This window comes from Gymnogyps californianus, chromosome Z, assembly GCF_018139145.2.
Source record: "Gymnogyps californianus isolate 813 chromosome Z, ASM1813914v2, whole genome shotgun sequence".
Lineage (NCBI taxonomy): Eukaryota > Metazoa > Chordata > Aves > Accipitriformes > Cathartidae > Gymnogyps > Gymnogyps californianus.
Window position 1 is genome coordinate 48020854 of NC_059500.1, and position 22737 is coordinate 48043590.

The window sequence follows — 22737 nt, forward strand, 5'->3', positions numbered from 1 at the left end:
AAAAGAAATCCTCCTGCAGGATTTCTTCTGCTGGAGGGCTCCATGGCAGCTCTGCTGCACGGCTGGAGGTCACCTCCAGGAGAAGTCTCAGCCACTCACATCCTGTCCAGGTGGTCTTTTCCCTCACACATCCCAGGAGCCAACAGCTGTAATAATCTCTAAGTGCAATGCACTGGCCTCATGGTGCAGGTTTTCACATGGAGGTAGTCCATGGGAAACCTGTGTGAGACTGAACTGCAAGGCCTGGCTTTCCTACAGGGTGGAAGTAACTGTACAGAGGTTGGTGGTGCAAAGAAGGAAGACAGATGTCTTTAAAAAATGAGAGAATGGAAATTAATTTTGATGGATTAGGCTTTTTTTCCTTGCACTATACTTAACTAAACAGAGGCAGAAGACAGTAGGTAGAGAAGTACATTTTTTGTGCTGTTTTCTCCTGGTGAAAGGTAAGCACAGGAAATATTCAGTGCCCAGGTAGCGAGGAGCTAAGTACATAGCTGGCCAGCCTGCAAAGCCTGTGGAGGTAAGCGCAGAAGAGCTATAACGTGACCTCTGTTAAGCAGCAGCAACGAATTGCAGCACAAGTTCTCTCTCTCCACCCAGCCCATAAAAGGTAGCAGCTAACACAAAAGGAGTGAACCGAGCAGTTTGATTTAATTCCTGATTAATATGCTTGTTAAAGCCTTTATACTTAATTGAGCTCCCTCCTCCCTAAGATCTGCTATACCTTTCAAAAAGACAGCACATTTGAGAGCCCCTGAGCAGATAAAAAAATGGCTAAAACATTACTACAGAGAGGCAGAAATATGTGTGTTTACACTGTTGAGGAAGATGTTCAAATCTTGAAAAAAATCTGTTTGGAAATTGCTTTAGCAGAAACTATTTCAGTACCATTCTAGGGTGGCCTATAGCTAATGGTCATTGTTAGGAGAAAGTCAATTTTTCAGCATGCTGTAATGTATGTCTCTTCTGACTGTTCAAATAAACTTATAGAAAATCGCTTTCTGTAAGGAATGTGGCCAATTATGGGATTTTAAAGAGCATAGGCACTCCTTCTAGCATATCCTGACTTTGAAACCCTTGACTTTATTACATTACGTACTAGTAGAATACTATTTGCTACTTACAAATATAGCATTTATGTATGACTATAGTCTAGAAATATTCAAAAGTACAACTAAGCAAATATGTGTATGTGAATATCAGTAGACAAATTAAAGCATGAAATATCACTGAATTGTTTTAAACATAGGACTAATGCCATAGGCTAGTTATCTAGCTTTGACAGAACATCAGGCTGGCACAAATTTTTGTTACTGGGATGGCTGCCCAAACCCAGAGCTCTCCCATGAAGTACAGCTTCACAGACTTATCAACTTCATTAGGTGTATACATTAACATCTCCCCAGATGTTAAGTAAAGAGCAGATTTTATAGATGGAGAAGGGGTAGGCATATGTGTGCACCATGCCAAGTGCTCATAGTTTTCTCAGAGGATGGAATGAATCCTTGCACCCAGCAGAAGTAAAGATTTAAACAGGCCTTTTGCTTGCACCTCCACCACACAGCAAATTTTTCCTTTACTCTTGACAACAGGGCAAGATCCTTTCTTCCTGTGCAGTATTATATCCAACAGAAGCATCTTTAAGTGTTTTGAATTGCACAAGTGTTTTAATTTGCAACCAGATGGCAGCAAATAAACTAATTTCAGGTTGCTTTCCAAAGATGGAAAGCCTTGTACAGATCCATTGTGTAGACAGCAATTTTCAGCATTAGTGTAATAAGGCATCCATCTCCCAAAGGGAAGTGCCTAACACTTATTTGTGACTCTGAAGGATGAGCAGTATTTCTTGTCCTAAACTAAACTATTATTTGAGAATATACGGAATACCAAACACACTTTAGAGATTCTATCCTCCTTTATCCTTTGTATTCCTAGAAACCTTGCCATTGCTAACCCAAATCCACTCAGTGCAGCTGACCATCATATTCCAGATATTTTTGTCTGGAATCTATAGCGAGCTGTGAAGAGTTTCCAGTAACTTTGCATTAGAAGTAGCCATAGTCATTATTTACCTCTGAAAACGATGCATTTTTTTTAAAGAGCAAAAAGGCACACTTTTTCAGTTTTTTAATGTCTCGTTGGAATGATTAATGAATCCTCTTGATGGGCTAGAGCAAAATGATGCATCGAGAATGCATGTAGTGACCGCTTTTAGCAGTCATAAAATGAGATTACACATACATTCTTACCTCTTGCCATTCTGTAGGATACCAGGAGGGTGGGCAGTCAAAGCGATTACAGGCTTGCACAAGGGATGGCTTAGGTTTATAGCACAATTCATCTGCCAAAATCACGGTCTCATTAGTCTCTCTAGATAGTAGGTGAGAACAGAAGACATCTCGTGTCTGCAATCCAACTCCACAGGTAAGACTGCAGGTGCTCCATTTCCCAATCTCCCATCTGTGAAGGGGTCAAGAGAGAAAACCTTAAGCACAGAATAAAGTTACCATAATTTTTCTCTTTTTATAATGACAGATGGAGTGAAGAAGCAGTAAATGAAAGGGAATTCTCCTTCTCTGATCACTGTCACCCTTCTTGTAGCTGCAGGATGAGGCTAAGAAGAATATTTACTGTTCCTCTGGGTTTTCAGTTCTTGTCAAAAGCTCTTGGACTTCAAGCCTTTGGGACTCCTGCAATATCATAGGAACAGTTTTGTGTCCTAAATTAAAAGTTTTTGGTGTGCAGGAGCCTGGCCAATGTATTTCAAGACTGAACGGATTTAATTAGCTGGGTTTTTTTCTGTCTTTAAAAAAAAAATGAAGATATTAACAAAGTCCATCAAAGGAATGTATCAGTGAATTGCTGAGCAGGACCTTCTTCCAGAAGATCCAGTTGTGGTGTTCCTGACTGACTTTTCCTTGTTGTGGAGGTAGGGAGTGCTAAGGCCTTGAGAGATGCAACGGGAGAGCAGGGAGTTCCTCTCCAACCCCTGGGTGAACACCTGTCACTAAGCCAGCCCTTCTCTGCACTAGCTATGTAAATCCTGCATCAACAGGATTGTTGATGACTGAATTTCAGCGTTCATGACATTAAAACCAGATTTCTGCTGTTTGAGCTGCACTGAATACAACCCCTAATTCTGTCAGCCATACACAGAAAAGTGCTTAAAATATTAGGTCTTCCACTCTTGTACTTTACTAGAAGGCACTTCAGAGATATAAAGAAATGTGTACACAAAAAAGTCCTACATTCAGAATGAGAATATAAGAAAACAGTCTTCCCATCAACTTTACGCAAAACACTACACTGACCTGGACGTACTCCCACATCCAAAATGAAAGTATGAGAGCCAGATATTGCCACTTTTTCTAATCCTGAAGAATAGCTTCCTTTCCTGCATGACGTTACTGAAACTGATTGCTGGGGGAGTGAATTAAACGTTCAGGACAAGGAAGGCTCAGAGAACCTGCCCTTGAAGAAAGCAAAGCCAGGCAGAAACTAAAGAGACTGATTATGAAGAAAGACACCCTCAGGCTCCAAGGAGGATGGAGGCAGACAATGAAGGAAAGTTATGAAACATGTCAGCAGCACAAAGCAGAATTTGTGGAAGAAGCAGACGAAAACCATTGACAGTCTGAGATCAGCAGTTAATGGAAACTGCTCCGTACGTTTAAAATGCATCATGTTAGTAAACATATTATGGAAATAATCATTCAACTTGTGCCATCCTACAGTCACAGAACAATTCTGACTTCTCTATTTATTTTATGAAGTTGTTTTGAGCATTTGTTTCCTCCCTCTCAGTAACACCCATAACAAATTGAAACAGCTAGTAGGTAAGAAATATTTTTTCCTCCCTGGATGATACTGTTGATGAACCAAAAAGCCACATTGCTTCCCTTCCGTGCTCCATCTGATGATGACATTCTCTGATTTTATAACAGGCAGGATATGTCCTGAGCATCACTGTAAGCACTAACAACACTGTAGTTAGCTTTTAGACAACAGCCTTGGTTCTACTAGTAGCAATGACAAAAATCTGTTTAACCCTTTCTAACAATGAACACATCTTGCATACTGAGTTAGAAGTTGCCATGGTCACTTTCCAGGCCATAATACACTGAAGGCCACTAAAGCCTGATACGTCTGCTGGGAGCTATTTAGCAGTGGAATAGGAGTGACGTCTGGCAGCCAGTTAAGCTAATCTGGAGTATGTTCTCCATATGAATGATCTTGGGGGAGAGGTCTTCCCAGATTTTCCCATAAAATTGTCAGTCAGAATTAATGTGGATATCAGCTACCCTTCAGTTTTGGCACAATCTAAAATAAGATATTTGAGTAGGTGCTGAAAAGAAGGCATTTTCTTATTTCAGAATCTATTTTGATACATGGTTATTTGCCAGAGTTTCTTTTATTCAAGTGACGGTAATAGCTGTTGCCTCCAGCAACTCATTGTTTGTTATTGGTATAAGTGCACAATGTTTCCGTTGGCAGTTCACATCTCAGTGGCTAGCAGGCCACATAAACTCTTTGGACATCTTGGCTTCTGCAGAAGAGGGTGTCTATTTCTTCTTCCAGAAAGAAATACTGTGTTTCAGTAAAAAGAAAGGATTTGTTTTTCCAGTGTTTGAAATTTCTGTTGCAGGTTGCATCTGTTGCCTTACCCATAACATCAGTTTGTTCACAATTCTTTCCAGCTGCTTTAAACAGGAGATTCCTTAGAGGTGCTCAGGAAATATGAGGTCAAATTCTCTCTTACTCTTGTACTTTCATAGTCCCCAGTGACTTTTATGGGCTTTCATAGATACAAAGTAAAGAGTGTAGAATAGAGCAGAGACGTGCAAAGTGGAGTAGGGATGTGCAAGTAACCAAAACCATAAATGATATATATGATTGGCAAAATTTCAAAGTCCTAAAGAACACAGAGAAGATGAGTGATAATCTTATAGAATAGAATCACAGGGCTGTAGAATTATTTTATAACAGCTAAAGGTGCTTGCAACACTTTGAACTAATATTATCCTATTAAATTTACAATTTCATTTTTAAACTACTTGTACTGTTGGAGATAATAATCCTTTTTTTTAAAAAAATACTGTTTTTCTGTAGTAACAAAGTTTTACCCGTACTGTAGAGTGTTATGTGATGCTAAGTGAAATAATTCCTGTCTTATTTCATATGGTCCTTATCTGTGCATTCCTCTGTCTCTTTTTTCTTTTGGGTGTTTTGGCCATACTGAACTGACTCTTCCAGTGCGTATGGCGTACAAAAAAGAATAATGCCATCATGTCCTGCGTGCATCTAACAATACCAGAATTAAAATTCAAGTAGGAAATAATCCTATACTTAAAAAGGTGAACACGGTAGTTACAGGATCAAGCCAAGGGAACCTTGTGTAAGTGGAACTGGCATCTTTGTGAGCTCATCACGGCTGTTGTTAAGGTACAGACTTTAGGAAAAATCTGCATACTTGCTAGTTTATAGCCCAGCTGAAAGTCATCGGTTTGGTACTTCCTGTATTGCTTCCCAGAGCCCGGTGAAGAGATTACATGGTTTTGGCCCGAAACATTCTTTTCATCCCTCCTTCTTTCTCCTCCACTAGTGCCCAAAGCTATACTAATATGCAGCAACAGAGAAACAATGTCTTTTTAGCCTTTTTTACAGCAGGACTTTGGCACATCTGTGCCCCTAAACCCCTGGCTTGTCCTGACTCTAGGTCTATCTGTTCATTAGTTGTATGTCTCCATCTCCTAAATACCTAAGTAGTGGTTATGTATTTAAGCACAAACTAGACTTGTAAAATATTTCAACTAGTGTACTTCATAAAAAACAGAATTCAAAAGGTTTTAATCCTCTGCAGAGGCTGACATACATAGGATACGTTGAATATTTGAACCAATTGAAGAAAAACTATATTAATACGAAACCACAGAGACATTTAGAGATGGCTATCAGAGAGGAATGTAACAAGAAAAAGGCAATTCATAGGGCTGGATGTGTTGAAATGGGTATGTGTGTATTAGTGATACTTGTATTAGAATACATATGTATGCACGTTTTTCAAATGAACATAAATGAAAACAAGTTTCCGCTGGAAATGTATAGGGAGCAGAGGATGGTCCCAAAATACAGCTTATTTCAAGCGTCATCACAAATTGAGAATACAAAACTGATCACAGAAACTTTTCACTTACCAAATGAACAATGTCCTGCTTCCAGCAGACTGTTGTGATACCTTAGCAGTTTTTTTAGAGTTGGTGAAGTATATGGAGACATACAATGCACATGAAGGTAGGCAAACTAAGTAGTGAACTTGATCTGACTGCTCAAGGAAATGGTTTTCCTTTAGGTTTTCTTATCCGCAATGCTAAGGGTGTGGTCTAAAAATTGGACATAAATTCATGAAAAGCCCAGCCAACTGGAGCACTAAATTTCTTGCACTTCCAGGAACTATAAACTAACAAAGTGAATTAGTAATGGACTGATTTTATGAACAGAAAAACACCAGTTAGGAAATCTAACAGTCAGGTGATATTATGATTTAGACTAATAATCTGTAATATACTCTTCATTTTAGGAGTTAAAATTCTTATTTCTAAAGGGCCAATGAGAAACTGTAATTTTCTGGAACATTCTCATTAAATAAATTAGGCTTGACTAAGCGGTGCTTATGCATGTGCTTGACTTCAGGTTTAACAAGCAGTTTCCACACTTAATCACGGTCAGTATGTTTTAAAATGTGAATATTTGCAGCTCCCTTGAATAAAAGAAAGAGAATAATTGTGAAGCTGCAGTTGCCAAAAAAGGCCCAATAATCAGAAAATCTTGATTTCTATCACAGCACAATTATTCTGTATCATTAACTTAAGTCTAAAAACGTTAGAGATGCTTTCAAAAAACAGCTTAACCATGCTATTTCTAATAAGGGAAATTATCTTGACATAGTTAACAAAAATCTTGCCTGTGAACCCTAAATTAAACTTTATCATGTTATACTTTAATGAGTTTCAAGTTTTGTGAGGGCCCATATATTCAACTAGAATATACCCTGGCCATTTGTGATCAACTTCAAGTTGTTTAAAAGGAAAAGGAAAAAATCTTCTAACACATAACATGAACTTCTAAATAGTTCTACACATTTAATTTTAATTAGAAATGAGCTTTCCTTCTTTCTTGTGACAGAACAAAAAATATCAATGTCATATTGTGCCCAAGCAGTTCAGGTGAAGAACTGAGGGATCAAGTGAGCATGACCTTTTTCGTGGATCTTCGCTGAACTCCAGAGGTGACTGAGACCAGAACTGCTGAAACATGGGCTAGCCTGTGAGTATGTGAATATACCCTTTGAGTCCAATGGGAAGACTCAAGTGCTGGACTGGTTCATACTCTTCTCCCACGTGGGTTTCAACTTCACATTTGCAAAATCATAACAATACTTTTTTTTCTCTTGAGCTTCATCCATGTTTTCTGCTTAGGTTGTGGTCCTACAGCAGGGACGATCTCTTACTCTGTCTGTATCTACTGCCTAGCACAACAGGACTCTCAGCTTGACAGGAGCCTCTAGGCATTAGCATGTTACAAATTACAACAAGGGACAACAATGCACTGTTGCCTCAGTTTTGAAATGTCCCTCTCATTTCTACAAGAACTGGAGCCCACATAATAATTCTGCTAGCTAGGTAGACCAGAAAGTGGCACCAGCTAGTAAGCAGCTATTCATGGCAGAAGAAGCTGCTAGAATTAGAGTTGTTGCCCCAGTGGAGCCACAAGCCTTCAGAACAAAGCACTCTTGCACCCCCATAGTCAGTCTGGAAAAAGTAAATATGGGCAGAACTTGAAAAATGTATAGTCTTGAGTCAAAGCACTATGGAGCCAACAGCTTTGGATCAGTCCCTATATGCATAGTATATATGGTAAAAACCAAAGCATTCTAAGCTGTTAGGTGTTATAAGTAAAGAATATTTTCTAGAGATATATGATTTCATCCTGACAGAATCCCTTCAAGCACTGCCAAGAAAATTGAACACTGCACAGGAAAAGTAAACACCCTTCTACACAAAGACCTCCCAAACTAGTTCTAAAAAAATAAAATTATTGTCATTTTTATGTGGTTAAACCATATGAAAGTGATACAAAAGAACTCTTCTTATTTCTAAAATAAACATTCATCAGTGAGGAGAGAGGTTTGCCTGGAAGCGTCTTACTTAACATCTGACACCTGCCTGCATAGAGACGTTCCTCAGTGCACAAGGGCTGGGTGGCAGCTGTGTATATGTGCGTGCAACAGACTGAGTAAATCACATACTATGTCAATATTGGCTTCCCCTCGTCCTCTGTTAACCTGTGCATCCTCCATTGGACCCAGTAGACTGAGAAGTCTACTCGGAGCCCATACATCTCCTCCCTTCCTTTTCTGTTATTGATCTGGAGCTGTGTTAGTGGCAAATCTTCCTGTTTCAGAGATATGAAAGGCTTTCTTGAGGCTCCTTTAGCAGATTTATCTTGGGTTGAGTCAGTATACTCAGTGTCAGGTCTTAAATACAATCCAGAATGTGATCTTAAACTTTGGACAGCAGAGAGAGTTACTGTCAATCCTGTTTGAGTAGCATACTTTCCTGCAGTGAAGCTACAGGATTGAGATGAGGACTCCCAGGTCAGTTCCTGGCTCTATAATCAAACTAGTCTCAAAGAAAGGGGCATAAAAGGTAGGAATTTAACTACAACTAATTTTTCATTCAGCTGTTAAATCACTTACCGTAAAATCAGACTGCTCCTTTGAAGTGAAGTGTGAGAGCTAAGACCTCCACCTAGGTGTTTAAACATGGATCTGAGTCTCTAGGAAGTGATCTCCCTACTGTTATGGTTCAGTTCATGTTAGAGAGAACATTACAAATATACGTACAGTATACACACACCTTGGGGGAAAACTGAGATTTAACTAAGCTTTGAAAAAGTTAACACTTGATTAAGAAATAAAAATGAAAAGGCAAAGTACTTTTTAATTAGCAGCAGCAGCAATAATAATTCATGCTTAGTTGTTGTTCAGTGCCAGTCTGACAAAATCTGTTGTTCAGTATCACCAACATGACGAGAGAGCTGAACAGGCAGGGAAGGTTTTAGGGGATCGTTGCTCACGAGGGAGAGTGAGGTGCTTTTCTTCAAAAAGCATCTTCCTTGCAAGTGAAGGGAATCCATTAAAGAGATGCCTATGCAGGTAACATACAAGCAGATCAAAGGCTCAATGAGAGTGCTCTGGGAGCTGCCAGAAGTGGCCTGCATTCACTCTTTAGACTTATCAATATCAATCAATGTTGCAGCTCATTATAGCTGAATGTGGCAGGGAGTCAATATTTATGTAACAGAGCCAAATAGAGGAAAACAGGGGAGGAACTCAAAAGTCAGAGGAGAACAAAGGGTAAACAGAGTATGCAACAACTCTAGAAATGGCAATTTTGGTTGCTGGAGTAACCTTCTGACATGCTTCAACCAATATATATAAGGTTCCTTACAGTAAAAAAGTCTTGCTGTCCCTTCAGTTGAAGGCAGAGAACATCAAACATTAGAGCAGGTCAGAACAGAGGGTTTGTGTTTTTCTGCCAACACTTTGAACGGTGGGAGGTTGTCTAGTGGGTCTTTCAGGAGACTACTGCAGATGCAGAATGCATGAACCACAGCGGAACAGGAAAAGACAGCTTCAGGTAAGTGAACAGGTTTGGCAGAGAATTGGTTTGAGAGACTAGCAGACATACTGGCTACTGAAAAGTACCTCACGAGACTTTCACTCTGTATGATAACTGCAGCATTGAGACAAATGATAGCAATGGCTGTCTTTAATACAGCTACACAGATCAGATTAGACTTGATAGAAAAACGAGTACCAGTTTTTGTCTCAAGTTTATTTGGGCTCATGCTTAAAGCAGCAACCTCTTCCAAGGAGGTTGTTCAATATTTTATGTAAGATACAATGAAAATAGGTCCTTGGTAGCCCCTTTCAAAAATGAAGATAGGAAACAGTTGAGGAACAGAGTAAATTAGTGTAAAGGTGGAAAGCTGGTTAAGAAGTAATATAGGCAGGTTTGAGGAATAGGACAGAAATTGCACAAATTGCACTTGTAATGGCAGATGGCAGAAACTGAATGAGTAGTTCAGGGAGGAACACACAGTTTGGGAACTACAGCAGAGCGGGATAATACCCCTTGCCCTAAACATACATTGAAGTAATGCAAAAACACAAGAACCGCTAATTTATGAAATAAATTGTGCACATCAGTCTACGAAGCGCTCTGATATGGTTCTTCTGCAAAGAAGCAGAGGGACAGTTTAACACCCTGCTGCCCATGACAGAGCTGCTTTATGTTGAAGAATCCCTGGCTCTTTTCACGCTCATGCTCTCCATGCTAGACTGTCTCATAAGCCAAGACCTTTTCTTAGGCCTAACTTTATGCCATATGGAAAATGTTAAAAACCAGCTCTTCCTGAAAGAGAAATCAACAAGCTTACAGACACCAGAGGACAAAGAAAGAAAAAGCTCAGCAGGTGAGAAAGATATGCAATGAACTGATTATTTGTAACCTGAAATACCATCTAAAATGACACATCTCAAAAATGAGATAGTTGAAAATGCATGTAGATGGCTCGGAAAGAATATACAAGAAGCCTGACTTCACAACCTGTAAGATCAATGTTCATGAACGTGTGATTTTGTCCCACAGAGTAATGAGACTCTCCTAAAATCTAGGGATGCCTTTGCTGAAATGATCAGTGCAGGAAAGAAGTAAAGGAGATGTCACTGGATTGAATGGACAAAGAAAGCATAATCATGAATGAAACAATGTTCAGGTAACAGTGAGCGGGCTCAAGTAATTCTCTAGCAAGTCCACATTTTATAAGGGGTACTGCCACAAAAACAGCAGATAACATGACCTTCTTGCTGACCTGGCTGGCAAGCATTACAGAGATAATATTTTCATTATCATGAACTGTTCCTGAACTATTTCGTCAGTGCAGAAGGTACAAACAGGCTGTCTCTCAAAATCAGGCATACAAGGTTTTTCTCTAGTTTTTTAGTAGGGTGAGGGGAGAACAGTTGGACTTAGATAGTATATATTGATATGGTACTGTGACTGAACTCAGGAAACTCCCAATGCCTGCTTATGTTTGAGTTCCCTTCAATGCCCTTCTTGCAACATACTGTTAATAAGGCAGTGCAAGAATTTTGTTCCAAGGGCACATCCAGATGCAATATTTCCTTTTTACTTTCCCCTTTGAGATCCTGAAACGGTGACTGATAATCTATTTAGTAACTCATTCACTCTTCTGCAATAAAAGATGTTTTTCCTCACATTGACATGCAGAGATCCAAACATGCAGGAGCTCCTCACACAGAGTGAGGCGGTTCTAAACTCATGTTATGCCCATAAATAACCAAAACAACCATGGTGAAGTATTCAGATTCATGGAAGTATCAACCCAAATCTGATTCTGACTCAAAAAATGTGTGGAAGGAAAAGTTATTATATTCAAAGTGATGATGTCAAGAAAAGTTACCGTGTATATAGGCAAACTTGTACTAAAACACTTCGTATCTCCATCCTAATAGTTGTATCAATATAGGTTTGTGTGCAGAATCCACAGACTACAGAATGACGACTTAATACACTTCTCCCCTTTTCCTGAGTGAGAAACTGGCTTCTTAGATCTTGGAGAAAACAATTACTTTAGACACTATAGTTTGCTTCCTCATGGGAAGGGGAACGAACTTGTCTGACGTATCTGAACACCTTTGTTCAGATTAGGAACCACAACAGTGTAACTATTGTAATTTAAAAACCAACCAAACAAACAAAGCCCAAACCTCCATCTAATATAGTTATAACAATACAAATCTGTAGATTCATTGGATGGTAATTAAATGCATTGCTGTTCATCTCTGTGTGAGTGCTTCAAGTCTTTCCCAAGGCTGTGAATGACTAAGATCTGCTAACAGCTGGTTACAGTGTAGAATATGTCAGCTTAGTCACATTTCTAATGGGTAAATGCACACCACAAACCCTGCTCCATTAGTGAGACCTTTAATGCTCAACGGTGTTAGCAGCGAGGCCGGAGGAATGGAGATCACATAACTGAAGATGGAAATTTTCATGGACACAAATAGGAGGGCTTGCTGTCCTTCTGCAGATGTGACAGACCTACTTGGCAGATACAGCACTCTTTGTTTAATCAGTCTTGTTCCTCCTGTAGGTACTTAATTCACTCCAAATTGAATGGAAATGAAGGCGTCTCCTCCATTTATTTCTTGTGTGAATCTTTCTGATATGTAAGTATGGTACAGAACTGTACAGTACATTTTCAGCAGTTAGGGCCCTATTTCTATTCTCCTTTTACATACCTTATCTTTTCATTCATAAAGGCTTATTGGTATGAAAGTATTGGTATTTCTCAGACTACTGCTATAATAAGTTACTTCAGCAGTACTGTAAATGGAGGATATAATGGTGCTCTTCATTTCACCCCTTTTTAAAGGAAGTGATGGCACATAGTAAAATCAACCATTTATAAGACCCTGTAGCTTGTTTCACAGGTTAATGCTGCAGTGAAAAAGTTAATCCTGGCCATTATGCTACAAACCATTTGACTTAACTTCATACTTGGCATAAGAGCAAAGGCATGCTCTTTATCGTCACTGTTGGGAAAGCTTTCTTTTGGGAGTGAAATCCTGCTGTTGAGGCAGTAAATTAACAAGAAAATTGAGAATAAGTTTAGAGAAAAAACTAAGAATTAGTAATTAACATAGGAAATGCTGAAGTGAGAGCCTATTTGTTCAAAATACTGAAAAATATCAAGTGGCAGTGAATATTAAGTTCTGGTTAGCACAGGCATTAGAGAAGAGAAGGGTAGAGAGAAGTGGACTGTACTAAGGTGATTAAAACCAGGAAATTAAGAGTGCCGGGAAAAAAAGAAGAGAAATTGCCCTCTGCAGAGGGACTCACTAAGTCCCTACCATGACTTTAAGCTCATACTTATCACAAACCAAGCTATAAAAAACCTGTGGTAGGTCATGGTGAGATTGTTTCAACACAAAGGTGTACTAACTTGGCAAAACTTGTGACCTGGAGATTTGTGTAGAGGAAAATAATCTACCTAGGTATATAGGATTCTGAATAAGAAGTGTGATCTACCATTCTTTAAAGTAAGAAGGAAATATGGTATAAGTTATTTAAAAAATTATTTACAATTCCACTCTAATATTTTATGAACATAGTAGTCTGAATTGAATATAAGCTGAAATGGAGGAAAATGTCTATGAGTGAAATCCTATCTAATGAATGAGCCATCATATTGTTTAAAAAAGCAAAATGGCTGGGGAAGAGGTCTGAAATTTTAAACTAGAAGAGCTGGAGGCAGACTGTGACAGAGACTCCAGATCTGCTCCACTGACTCTGGCAACTTGCAAGTTGCTTTGCTTCACATTTAGATATGATACACATGGCTGAAAAGGACCACTCCCTATGGGTCCCCTTGGTGACTTCACTGTAACTGCTGTTGAGTAAGAGACACCGAGGAGAATGCAGTTACTGCTCTACCACAGGCAACGCATCCAGAGAGAAAGGGGAAGGGTGCGCTGTCAGACACATCTTGGAGAATCTCTTAACAACTGGAGAGGGTACAAAGGGGGAGATTATGTTATAAAAAAGGGGAGAGAGAGATAAATGTTTTTAGGTCACAGATTAATACATTTTAAGGCCAGGGTGGTATTACAGTAGTGCAGGGTAGGCATGCAGGTAATGCAGGTACAGCGTAACAGAGCCCCCTATGGATGGCAGCCTGTTTAGACGTCTTTGTACAGTCCCGTCTTTAGCAAAGTAAACCTAGACAAAAAAAGGGATTACGATTCTCTCACTGAGCCCATGACTCCTGTTTAAGCTGTTGCTTGACCTAAAGGCTTCAAATAAGAGTGAATCTACCTGGTCTGACAGCATATTCCTTCTAATGTCTCATTCTCCAACCTACTCCATCAATGGTTCAAGCTGTGGCCTGTGGTCTCAGGAGGCTCTGTGGGCTGTATCATAAGAGGCTGTCAAAGACATTCTCAATGCACTTCAGTTCAAAATAGGCTTAAATACATCCCACTTAAAAAAAAAGTCAGAGGTTTGTGAGGGGCTGAAAATCTTTCTGTGGCACAGAGACAGTAACACCATCATTGCCTCATTAATGCTAATTCTAACTTACACCTCTGAGAAAAGACTGCAACAAAACAAGAACTGGTATCTCCTGCCAGTAAGGCTATACTGCAGTATCTGTAGACATATTGACTTGCAAATCTTTTAAATTTTTCATGAAATAGACAGAGATGCTCTAATATTTCACCTGAGCAATGCAAAACACATACGCATTGACACCCTCCCACACACAGAGGTCACCTTTAACGGATTAGAGAAAGCTCTGGCCCTTCCACACATATTGAATTCATTTCAGATTGTTGATGGGAGCACATCTTACACTAAGTCTGACCTACCAGCAACCTAATGCCTCATGTCTCCAAATGCATTGAAAAACATGTTCATTTTTTTCTCCTTAATAGTTTAACTTCGTCTGGGAAATGAAATAGAGCAAAACAGATGGACAATACTGCATTCACCAAATAGACATTAAAATAATAACAGGTAATTTATTGCACAAACACAAAAAAGCAGATGCAGGGGAAAAAAAGAAGAAAAGGAAGAGAAAAGAAGAAACTGTGCAATGAGCTAGATCCCAGCCTAACTCAGGCTATCTTGACCCTTCAGTCAGGTATCAGGACCACTCAGACTGTTGCCTATCTTTTCTTGCTAACAACAGAGGCTTGAAGGAGTAAACGGAGAGTGTTGGGGTGAAATCGTGTGCTATTCCTAGTATTGTCTGCTTTTTCTTCACTGTTTTTTTTGGTTTTGTAGCATTCAGCTGTTCTTTGTTGTGCAGGAATAAAAGTTCAGTTTTGAAAATATGCAAGAACAAAGCTGTAGAAATTGCCTGGAATTTCCTCCATTTTCAGCCATCTGGCTTTCATTGTTTTGCTTCTCTCTCCACTCCTCCATACATGTTTACCAAATCTTTTCAACACGCATTGACCAAGCTATTGAGCAGTTATAATTAATAACACAGTTATAACATTCTCTTTCACCCCTTTGGTAGAGTTTGTTGGCTCACCATGAGGTGTTCATGCTGTTGCTGTTATAAACAAGAGCAATTATATCTGATTAGATGATGACTGCCTCTGTATTTTGGGTTGTGGAGGCTGAGGAAAAGAAACATTTTGAATGTGAGTAATTTTGTTGTTGAAAACAGTAAAGCCAACATTGAAACAGGGTTTTTCTGATTGTTTTTGGAGTAATTTAGAGTATAAACATAGCAATTAGCAAAACTGAGTGATCTGCCCTTTTGTTTTTTGAGTTTAGAGAAGAAACTTCTAGACATTGAACAGCTATTCTGCATTTACTTCTGGGAAGACTGTGCTCTGCTCAAGTACTGCTATGTAATTCTGGAAATGATATAGCTTGACTGACACAAATTAAGTAGCTGAATGACTGAATTAAAATGGTCATAGTCTTCATTCCTCTCTTTCCTGGAGGAAGCATGCTGGGTCTCCCAGTACACCAAAACAAGCTATATCCTTTTTATAGAAATATCAAACAAGGGCATACCAAGTTAATGAGATGAAATTTTACTGTGTACCTACTGTGCTGAAAATCAGTTATTAGCTCCCAACGTAGCAATCAGCTCCACAATGTTTCACTATTTCTTAGTTCAGTGCAAAATGAGAATTTTTGTTATACTGTTTTCCAGGAGAAAAGGGATTGGGCTCTTTTTCTGCTATTGTTCTTGAAGCAATAAGCAAAAAACTCTCAACAAAGTCTGAAACCACAGGAAACTCAGCTGCTTTGGGATTTGAATATGGATGAAATCTTCCAATTTTTGTGTGCAACTCTTCCTGGTTCTTCTTATTTCTTCTGTAAGAATTTTAAGCATGAGATTTTGCTGACTCCATACAGCTGTGAATATTTGAGGACAGGTTACTGCTGTTTAGTTTGTCTGTCTGTATTCAATGGACTCAGAATAGTAATGCGCTGAGATATTAAGCCAGAATTTCAATGGAAATTATAAAGCTCTCTCAGCTGCTATACAAGCACCATCACCTTTCAATGTTTTCATAAATCTGAAGTATTGCCAGTATATTCTAGCTTTTACCTTATTTTGTTCCAGGAGAGACCAGAGCAATTAGGAATTGAAGAGGATGATGATACCACAGACTAATTTCAAGGTGAAGCATTAAGTGAGTAATGAAGTCTTCTAGTCTATCCACATTTATTCTCACAAGGGAGCAAAAAGAAGAGCAACAGTGAAAATCCCTTTAGCATCATTCTTCTTAAGTGTCCAAAAAGAATGATAAAACAAAACAGAATGAAATTACTCTTCACTGACTACTCCTTCAGTATCTGTCTTGAGGTGTATGCCTTCTGACCCTCCAGAAAGGCTGACTAGATTCTGTGGTTCAATGCTTTTGTTTATCTGTATTAAACGAGCTAAACCAACTGTTGACCAGGAGAGGATTACATGACTAACCCTTTGAGAGGCTAGAGAGAATGCCACATGCAACCAAAAGAACCTGCAGGAGAAGCAACATCAAACTTGGAAGTTCTAATTTTTAAGTGTTCTCCCTCTTAAGCTAAACAAGATCTTGAACTGTATGAAATTCTAGACATAGTGGGCTGTTCAATAAACATCACTGGTATAACTTCTCTAAATATATTAGGAGGGAATTTTTGTTCTCTTGGGCAAGACTTCTCAGCTTTTTCTTCATGCTGTGGACATCATTCCGTTGTCTACTGAGACATTTGTCACTGTCTCAGTTACCTTTTCAGCAGACTGCCTCCTCTACCCAGCACAACTGCATGCTCCAACAGTCACTTACACATCAAGGACATTTTAGAAAAGTGTTTTCTCTATTTTTAGCTTCTGTTAATGCACTGGAAGACAGAGAGTAGAGCCAACACTATGAGACCAGCCAGCTCTTTCTATAAGCCATCAGAGAAAGCTCTGGGAAGTGTCAATGGTTCACAGATCGCATTTTGGGAACTTCTGTAACAGGGATCTAAGTTCACAGCCACAGTGTATTACAAGTTTTGGACTTGTCAGTCAATAGCAATGCCTTCATCAGCATTCATAGGGACAGGATTTTAGCCTAAATTTCCATCAGATTCCTGGAACAAGATTTCTTGAATTAGAATCCTGAAGTATCTTATGATTAAAACAAAGAGAAAACCCTAAAGCCTTTGGTTTTTTTCTGTTCTTCAGAGTTGTTCTCTTGTTCCCTTTGGAAGTCTTAAGCCTGTTGTAATTAATGATTATAAAGCAATAATCTTTATACACTAAATACTATCACTTTAATATACTGTTGTATTTAATACAGTGGCATTAGTAGACGTAGCACTTCAGAAGCTTGCAGGAAATAAGGAAGTTATCCTGTCACAGCCTGCCTGGGACACACATCAACTTTCCTTCTTGCCTCTCTTTTCATTAGCCACGCTGCCTGCAGCCTTGAGTTTTAGGTCTCCTTGCTCTTACCAGAGGAGCCATTTTGCAGAACACGTGCTGTTCTTCATCCCGTGCCACTTAAATCTCTGCAGACAGGCAATTTCCTCCAGACTGAGGGGGCTGGAGGGAGAGGAGTTATATATACAAGGAAGGGAGTCATTTCCCCTTTTCTCAATTGCAGCCCTAGGGGTGGATGAAAGCTTCTTAGTCTCCCCCTGCCACCGCAGTCCCCTTTCACCTCTGCTTCACAGCCTGATTCTCACCTACAGTACGATCATCTTGTAATCTATGGGTGAACTACACCCCCAAGGTTGCTTTAAACTAGCTCCGCTCTGGTAGCAAAGTTACCGCAGTGGTATGGATTATCATACAGACGAATTCAAAAAGTATTCACCCAGTTTCTCAGACTACTTTTGTAACAGAACTTATATAAATACTGGCCTACATGAGTGTGCCTTATTTTTTCTTAACCAGTGAATATTTATTTTCCATGTCAGAATCGATGGGTGATCAACTTCCTACCATGCACTCTCAGCTCCAGTGATGCTACCACCTATCAATTACAGTGAGATTTCCACCTATAAAGTTCTTTTCAAGCATTAATATAGTATTTTTGCGTTATTGCCAGCGATACAGCCAATTTAACAAAGTCAGAGTTGCAATATCCTCATAAGCAATTCTTGTAATGCTTTGGTGAAACGTGTCAGCCTATTTGGCTCTGCTTGTCACAGACTCAAAATCCTGATCATCCAATTAAACCGTTATTTCTGTTCTTATCACTCTGGGATGCTGGCGATACTTGATGCCATGTTTGATTTTTAATGTGAACGTTCTCTGTGTACCCAAAATCTACTAATATTTATAATGATACACCTCTGTATAGCCTGCTGTCATATGAAGCATACGTACACCTACCAATATACGCTCTAAGGAATATTTACCACGTAGACAGCACTGAATGTTTTAAATAGTCCAAAGCTATAAATCAAGGTATTTCAAATCTGCTGCACTACCAGAAGAAAGTAAATGCACCTGTGTACAGCTGGGAATAAAGACAATATGTATACAGTACTTCTTGAAGACTTGACAGGCCCAGGTCTATTTAAATAAACCACGGGAACCTCATGACAGCTATTTTCTGTTGAGAGAGTACAGATGTGAGTCTCTGCAAAGAGACTCTCTGCTATTTTTAGGGTCAGGATTGTGGAAGCTGCCTGAGGCCAGGGAGGAACAGGTTCTGCAATACCTTTTGTGAGAGGGGAGGTTGGAGAAGTCTCCTTAAACTTGACACAGCTCTGGGTAAAGTTAAGCCAATCCATAAACTGTCTGCCTGCAGGACCTGAATAAGCAAGTGGTCTGAAGTTTGCCCTTTGGTTTTGCCACTGCTTGGCACTTCCCGGGCAATATGACTATGGCGTGAAGAGGCTGTAAGTCCCTGCAGTCTGAGAAAGAGCATGTGTGAGGCAGTGTGTGCCTCCAGACCGAAAGACCCTTGAGTCTGGAGTCACAACTTATTTAAAATTCTTTTTTTCATACTGCTAGCGTTGTTTAAATGGCTCTGGGAAACATACTGGACTACAACCACCCACACTTGTGTGTTTGTTTTGCTTTTGTCATGGATTCCTCAAAATCCATTAAATGATGTCTGGACAAGACCAAAGAGCCCTGGCCCCGGTATCCTCACCTACAGTAACAACACGGACCCAGCTGCACCGATCTGCTACCTTACGGAGCAGCAGAATTTTACTCACTCACATCACCTCTGCTCACTTCATGTCAGTTAAAAGGAGTCCCAGGGGGAGTGACACAGATCTTCCCAGCCCAGACAGCTAAGTCAGTGGTACTGCAACCTGGGGAGCCATCTCAGGCTCTCGTCTGCATGTTTTACTCCTGTATTTCAGGAGTCATTTCAGTAATGCCCAGATCCAAGCATCCCTGGCCCCGAACATCTCAGATTCATGGGGAGCTTGAAGATCAGTTTCTCAGCTTCATCAGTGATTGCATCTCTCTTAAATCTGGAAAAAAATATATACCTGGTGATAAGATATAAGAAGCCTACCTTGGTGGGCAGGGGTCCAGGCTACAGGCTTTCAGCAGCTGTGGAGGACGGCGGCTGGTTACACACAGCGTCTCGTCTGCGGTCTCCCTGGTTTGTTTGTTCAGGCAGGTCACCACAGCCTCCTGGACACCTGCACACAACAATGCATGGTCACAGCCAGCTCTCTGTACCTGGAGGGTCAGCTGAGGGCAGAGACGGGCCCGGTGGGGCCAGCGGGGCTGCATTGCGGCTACTGTGCGCGGGGGAGCACAGCCACACACCCAGGGCTGCCAGCTCAGGGGCTGCGGCCCCGGCTGCAGAGAGGGAGGAGGCTGGTTCCTGCACGGCAGTGAGGCGTTCGCTGTGCACATCCAAGCACTCTGCCTGACGGTCTTTGAGGACTATGGTATGAATGTCTACCAAAGGGGAATGTTTCTTGACACAGCCTACCTGACTGAGTAGGGAAAATCGCAGTTCCTTTTCTCCCTTCTAAAAGGGAAAAGCCTTCACCTGTAACTCTTGCAATTTTCCAGACACAGTCATACATTGCTTACTGCACCTTTTGTATCCTGTTCCCCAGCCAGCTGGGAGATGGCCTGATCAAAACACTGCGTAGGATGCTGGACTTTTACTTGCCCTTGCTTTCAGTCTCACTAGGTGTCTTAATTGCAGTGAAAAGTCCCTAGGTTCATTCACCACTTACCTTCCCTGGATGGAAAATTGTCCAGTGCTCTCTAGTGACTCATCCTTTCACTATGAGTGCAATGAGGCTGTTTATTTGTCAGTCAAGCAGGCTAAAGGTGTGAAGACGGCCTTGACTTCAGCATACTATATTTTAAGCAACAGTATGATTGCTATATGTGCAAAAGTAAGGTAAAACAAGGTCAGACAATTCAGCTGCTCTCAGTTACTCTTCTGCATCCACAGACCCGTACCTAAACTGAAGATGCAAACCTGCAGGGTGTATCTGATATAGCTAGGACAGAACAAGGGTAGTTGTTGGGACCAAGAGAGAAGCTGGAAGATTTGGCTATTATGTTTTAACTCAGGAAATCCTTGGTGATACCAAATTCCTTATGTACGCTTCAGCATACCGGTTACTCTGTCTCACTTTTCCTATGAGTAAGGTAGGAATATTACAGTTTTTTTGGATCACAAGGTTAGAAAGCTAGAAAATCAGGGACTGCAACACTACATGCCATAGGAAGGAGTACTTAGTGAGAGAGGATCTACTTCTTCCCCAGGGGGTCTGAGGATAATAATTGGCATGAACTTCCTAATAATCTAATCCACAGTGGTTCAAGCAAAGTGGAAGTATGCTTTTTACATTCATCCCTACTTCCTGAGTTAGGAAAAGATTAGCTGAACTCATAACAATTGCATCATCTTCTCAAAACCAACAATTAGTTTTCCAAAATACCTCACAATCTTTTGAAGACACCAGTGTTTAAAAAAAAAAATAGTGTTGGAAGAGCTTGAACAGCTGCAAGAGCTGCTGCAAGTGTAACAGAACTGACAATACCTTTTGCTGTTTCTAATGCCAGAGCACATGTCATTAGGCAAACAATGATATCATATTATTCAACAGGACCAAAGTGCTGCAACTCATTGTAGTTCCTGTACTCCTGAAATTATTCATGGATTCATTCCCCTTATTCTCAGTACAGGCTGAGGAGAGGCCCACAGAAAAGTGGCATGTTGAGCAATTTATTGGCTCCTATGTGTGCAAGCCTATTCAGGGCATGCCTATGACTCAAGCATAGGCAGTGTCTCCACTGTACTCAGGGTGCTGAAAAGAAGAAAGAAATTTGACATTTTTGGACATGGACATCAACATTGAAATTACCGAAGTCCCTGAAGTCAGCCAACATTGTTGTGGGTTTCCTTCTTTACAAGGTGGCCCTGTATTTTCAAGCCATTTTGCTATTCAAGTAGTCTCCCGAAAGACTTAAAAACATTGTAAAAAGGATAGCCCATTGAAAGAATAAAACAAATGGTAGTGATTTATTTCTAGGAAAGGAAACCAATGAAATTTCTATACATAAACAATATGTTCTCTACCCTGTCATGTTCAGTATCTTTCCAGCTCAATCATTTTTCTGCTGAGCATGTTATCATATTGTGTACAGCAAATAAAGGCACATGGATTCCCCAGGACAGACTGCTCCTGGCTGCAGAACAGAGGTGGTTCTCTACCTGATGGGAAATGGCACTGTATTCAAGTTACTGGTCTCTACTTTGCATTCATCGCTTGTGCAGGCCTGACAGCAAGACCAATCTGATGAAGCCAGGAGAGAAGGACTGCTAATCCAGAGGTATGGAAACCGGGGAAGGACTCTTCTTAACTGTGGAAAGAAACCACTGAGTCCTGCCACATGCTGGTAACATCATTGTGTTTGCTAGGGATACAACTCACTCATCATCTGTATGTGCTGGATGTTTTTCTTTTCAGATCAAAATTTTGTAAACTGAGTGTACTTCCACAGCTTCAATTTCTCCTTTCTGAAGTGTGTCACTAATGTGCTCTTGACCAATGGTTATCAATTACCTTAACAATTTTGCATTGTCTGTTTCAGTGCTGACTATCCAAAAGTGATTGACTGTAACGTTTTGAATTCAGCCTTTTCTCCGTTTCTCAGACCGATGGTTTTGTTTTATCAAATTCATATAGCCAAGCTCTGATACTATTGCTCTTCACTTTTCAGTATTCCACCTGCCCCAAGCCTCCCAGAGTTCATTCCCCATGCTTATTCTTGTCATCTAAGTAATCTCTGATTGTATTTCCAATAATTTTAGTCTATCCTACCAGCATTCTACTCTGCTCATTATAATTTCCTTTCAGAGATTCTTGCAGCTTTTTGCCTTTTAAAGTTACCGGTAGGACAAGTAGTCTGGCCTGACAGCATGGGTATTGAAGCAAAAGTCTCCTGCCTGAATTTAACCAGTCTGTGGTTGCTAGACAATGTATTGACAGAAGTTTCTGGCTCCAATAGCTTGTGGCAGTGACCAAAAAAAACCCCAAAACTGGCTTGCTCCAGCAGCAAACAAACGTGCTCAGAATCACTTTCTTCAGCTTCTCCTTGAATCTTGCACTGAGTGTATCATCTCAGCATACTGATAACATCTAT

The 22737-nt window shown here is 40.2% G+C and overlaps 1 protein-coding gene across 1 annotated transcript in view; it reads right to left on the reverse strand.

Annotated features, from left to right (window-relative positions):
* The window catches only part of ADAMTSL1 (ADAMTS like 1), a 458108-nt gene that overhangs the window by 53573 nt on the left and 381798 nt on the right, over positions 1-22737 (reverse strand). Inside the window, exons 16-17 of the mRNA XM_050913597.1 lie at positions 19631-19760; positions 2250-2460 (exon numbers count right to left, since the gene is read on the reverse strand). Coding sequence (XP_050769554.1) covers positions 2250-2460; positions 19631-19760 — 341 coding nt within the window. The remainder of the gene's footprint in view (positions 1-2249; positions 2461-19630; positions 19761-22737) is intronic.